This window comes from Alosa alosa, chromosome 24, assembly GCF_017589495.1.
Source record: "Alosa alosa isolate M-15738 ecotype Scorff River chromosome 24, AALO_Geno_1.1, whole genome shotgun sequence".
NCBI classification, from domain to species: Eukaryota; Metazoa; Chordata; class Actinopteri; order Clupeiformes; family Clupeidae; genus Alosa; species Alosa alosa.
Genome location: NC_063212.1, coordinates 10,437,829 through 10,442,754, shown reverse-complemented (window position 1 = coordinate 10,442,754; position 4,926 = coordinate 10,437,829). Strand labels below are relative to the sequence as shown.

General features: G+C 46.4%; 1 protein-coding gene across 1 annotated transcript in view; it reads left to right on the top strand.

Annotated features, from left to right (window-relative positions):
• Positions 1-537: 537 nt before the first annotated feature.
• Positions 538-4,926, top strand: part of LOC125289180 (cytochrome P450 26B1) — a 26,847-nt gene continuing 22,458 nt past the window's right edge. Inside the window, exon 1 of the mRNA XM_048235882.1 lies at positions 538-1,457. Coding sequence (XP_048091839.1) covers positions 1,254-1,457 — 204 coding nt within the window. The 5' untranslated portion in view covers positions 538-1,253. The remainder of the gene's footprint in view (positions 1,458-4,926) is intronic.

The window sequence follows — 4,926 nt, the reverse complement described above, 5'->3', positions numbered from 1 at the left end:
TGCAGATGGTATCAATCCCTTATGTGTCAAAGATGGGGGGTTCATGCAAATACAGCACAAGGCAATTATAAATCACAAGGATAATTCATAAGTCACGCTTATCAGTCAAGGGCGATCGTTTATAGTTCAGTCAAACAGTGTCCCTAGTCGTAATCCTTGGCAATTTTCTTCTCACCTCAAAATAGTTATTTTCAGAAGTATTTTGTGGGCTAGGTCATGTCAGATAGTTCAGGATTGTATGGGCTTGCGCTGATGGCACGGAACTCCATCTTCGTGCCCCTAGCTGGCTCTCATATGCTACGCACTGGCACATCGCTGAATTGCAGGTGATAAGTTAGCAGTTGGAAAAAACTCCAGCCCTCCCCTTACTCTCTCTCTCTCTCTCTCTCTCTCTCTCTCTCTCTCTCGGGCGACCGGCCAGGCGCACGGTCCTCCAGCGCCCGCCTCAGAGAGACGTGGGGTAGGGTGTGTGGGGGGGTTCTGGCAGTCTGGCTGAAGTCTTGCCGCCTCCTCTATATAAACACACATTGAAGGCTCGCTCAGCGACTCGAACTCACATGAAACTGTAGGCTATGTGAAAGAGAGAGGGAGAGTGAGAGAGAGCACGGACTAGAAAAGAGGTAGAGAGACGAATTACAGCCATCTGAAGATTTTTGCGCCCTAGTCTGCAGCATCCGAGCTGCACAGGAGTTTTATTTCAAATACCCACCATTCGCCTGCCTTGTGACCAGAAATTGATTTTACTGAATTAAGGTTGTTAGAGTTTAAGAAGGTTTTCTTTTGGGTGAGAGGTATTTGGACTTTTTCCCTTTTTGAGACTAAACTATTTTCCCTCTAAGAATGTTGCTACAACTCTGAGCAGATTTCCCACGTGGTTGCTTTGGTTTGACATTAATGTGTCAGACTTTTTCAAAATTACGAACGGATTATTGAAATTGACAAACATGGTATTTGAAATGCTTTATCAATATTCACCCCAGACGATTTTTTCCCTGCACTCAATTCACTAAACATTTCAGTTACCTTTATTAGTGGATTCTGCGCTAAACTTGCTTAGGATCACTGGCAGCGCAAAAAAAGTTTATTGTAGACTACCTTTAAGTACATCAAACCTTTCTTGTGGTTGCATCCGCGTTCAAATTCAAAACTGAGCCCAATATTGCTGAATTCATACAACTTACCAGACAGTCACTGAGGTTAGTCCGTTCCCTAAGAAGATAACTTTGATCAGTATCCCTCCGTGTTTCGGCATCATGCTCTTCGAAAGTTTTGACCTACTCTCGGCGCTGGCGACCCTGGCTGCGTGTTTGGTGTCCATGGCGCTTCTACTGGCGGTGTCCCAGCAGCTGTGGCAGCTACGATGGACCGCCACCCGAGACAAGAACTGCAAGCTGCCCATGCCCAAGGGTTCCATGGGATTTCCCATCATCGGAGAGACCTGCCACTGGCTTTTCCAGGTAAGCGCGTTCGCCAGCATCAGTCTCCCCTCTCTTGCCTTTCCCTCCGTCTCATCCCCAGCGTCACCTTTGTATGGGAGTAACTGGCGCCTGGGAGCCTACATGCAGTTCGCTTGAGCCCTGTTGCCTGACATTGTATCCTACATGTATGGTTGTATTGTTCTATGCTCTGCTCTGTGCCAAATATTTTTATGACGAGTATACTAGTAATGGAAGTCTAGGTTTCGTATAAAAGTCAACTTCGCGAGATGAACTCAGATGCTATGGATTTCTCAAAGAGACCTGCATGTTGTGCATAATTATAGTGCTTTCATGAATTTCATATATGTTTTCAACCAGTCAGACCTACCTTGTATAGCCTAACCTGTATTTTTGGGCATGTAAAGAAAAGTAGCGGATTTCTGTTAAATTAGTCTGTAATAGAGAGATCAGTAACCGCTGATACACACGCAGGCGCCACCGCAAAGTAGCACTTGTCAGTGCGCTGATGGGTCCCGGGAGCGCTCCGGAGAGAGGAGAGGTCCCGCGGCGGGTTTTCTATGCGGGTGAACCAATGTGCTTTCTGTAATTACGTGTTCCCGGAATTGCGCCTCTTACCTCTCGGTTATTTTGGAAAACAGTCTGACACACACGTGGAGACCGACTGAAATACAGTTTTTCTACAGTCCTATAGCTAAGGTTAGTCTGGGTAATGATGTCTATCGGTCTATCAGATGACCACCCCTGTGAACACAATGATTGAGTGTACTTTTGTGCTCGGTAAGATATAGTAATATTGTAATGGTGTAAATCGTGATTGGGAGAGAGATTCTTGTGTAATATGGGGATGTTGTGGTTGTTTCCGTACTCTAATCACGTGCAGTAAGGCGATAAATGCAGGATATCAAGGATCGTGTGAGATAAATTGAATAAAAGATCCATTGAATTTAACTTAGTGTTGTTTTGCACGTACCAGATATGGCGAAATTCCTTTCATAGCTTTCTCTCATTCAAAATCGGTCAAGTTCCTCTGTAAAGTTACGGTGCTGTTGCGCTCAGATCAAATGTTTCGACCAGGAGTAGCATTACAAAGCTGAACAAATTCCAGTTGAGTCTTTCTGTGTTTTTGGCAGATTCAGCTAAACAAATGCCCCGGCTAAATCTGTTCAATGATGGATTTTAAATCAACAGGTTTTAAAATCCGACACGCGCCAAACTACTGTCGGCTCGTATATCGTGATGGGTAGCATTATGTGCCAGGTTTGCGGAGGTAGTAAGTGCTACTGTGCAAGGTCGGATTTCGAAATGTCGACACATTTCATATGTGCGTATCTGATCCGTGGATTGCCACCGAAAGATCGGTGGAGACGCACGCTGATTCTCCCCTGAGAGGACCATGCATAGGCCTATATACAAATACGCACGGTACTCCTGCCCTTGCGCTTGTCCCTACATTACCCCCGTCCTTTGCTTCAAATCCTCCTCAGCAGTGAAATCATATGTCATATGTCTCGTCTCACTATTTTCGTATCTAGGTCACATTTGGGTTTGATATAACAGCCAAGTCGGGAGTTAGTTTGAGTCGGGAATCACGTTGGTATGACAGAAAGATGTCTCTTACAGTATGTATAGGGAACTTTTCTCTCATTGTTTATGTTAAAGTATTTTAGAGTTGGACTCCTGAGACCAGTCCAGCTAACCTGTCCACCTAATCTTTCCACAACAGACAGGCTCAGACAGAATGTCATTTTGGGATGTCACTGAAATCATATCCAGTGTGTCCAGCAAATATCAAGCAATTTCCCTGACCTTTGCTGGATTCTCCCAGTCTCCCTAAACAATATACACAAGCCTACTCTTTTCTTTTTCTTTCTATAGGTAACTTTAGGCCACTCTCTGTGCTACTGTACTACTGGATTGATTCATCTCAAGCTTCCGATTCCCTCATTTAATAAGGGCTTTAGCGTGTGTAATTGCCTCTAATCGGATGAATAGGCTAGATATCCCGTTGGCTTCTGTCTGTGGGCTTGCGACTTTTCTGTGATAGATGGTTTTGTAGCCCCTCAGTGAACATCTTTTACACACACACACACACACACACACACACACACACACACACACACACACACGCACACACACACACACACACACACACACACACACACACAGAGCCCATCCCCTCACTTTGCACACTCCCCACACCCGCGATGACGATGAGCTTTTGGTCTCCCTCAGAAGAGCTTACATTTCAGTGCTGCAGCCCATCTATTTTCTGGAAGTCTACTGAAGTGGTCTGATACTTTTTGGGGGGGATCTGGGGGTGGGGGTGGGGGTGGTGGGGGGGGGGCTGTGAGCAATATGGGCCAAGAACCAAGGATTCTTTGTCCAAATGACAAACTCACATGCACACACCACACGCAAAGCTAGTGCTTACATGGGAATGCCACACTGAAGGGAAGCAAGCCAAACTCCACGTCATCTGAAAACAAGAGACCTCCACACAATCTGTGCAGGTCTTTCAGTGAACCCCCCCCCCCTTCCCCACTGACAAAACTATAAGATGTCCACAGATCATAAGCCTATGTCTTGTCAGTGGGAGGGGTGATAGTGTCGTGACCCTTGGAGTTCCCACCATGCAATTCCTCCTCTGAAGCCAATGAGTGACTGAATTTCAGGGGACACTGAGACAAGTTATGCCCCTCATCCCCTGAATTTCTGAAAGCACATAATGCTCGTTAGCCCAGTGAATGCGTCGTCGACTGTAGCTCTTGGCACCCCTTCGAGACTTCAAGGCTTCAAACGATCGGCATGGTGCCCTTGGTGGTGTGGTATGATACGTGCTATTGAGAAGAAGAAGAAGAAGAAGAAACACTTGTGAACAGTGTGACTTGGGCTCTGTCCATGGGCTGCGAGGGCGACTCCATTGCTTGCGTTGGCTTCGCCCGCTCACAATCCGGGCTTGTTGACCTGGAGCACGTAATTAATCTCAAGTAGCGGCCTCGGGTTGCCATGGAGGGTGGCGAGCAGGGGTGGGGCTCGGCTAATTCTCTCTGTGCGTATATGCTGGCGCTAACCTCAGACTTTAAATACCGCAGTGAGCTTTATACCTAATGGCATGGTGCCTCTATGGCCACAGTGCACCATAGCATATTATAACCCACATGAACAAATCAAATTGGCTTTGATGCCTGTGGCACAGGCCCATGCTGTATGTAAACATGCTGATGTTTCTCCTACGCAAAAGCTCTCTTGTATGTCTGGCAAGCTGTGATCATACACAGGTCATTCATTCACTCATTCTCACTGGTGGTGTCTACCTGTGTTGATTCTTTTATCAGGTGTGCAGTGGCTGGCCAGGTGGGAATGCTAGCCACTGTGCTTAGTGAGGGTTGGCATCAGAACCGTCAATGAGTGTCTGAGACTGTCAATCACCAGCATTGACTGGACATTGTTACTGAAAGGCCATCATTCATACTGTATGTCTGTTCAA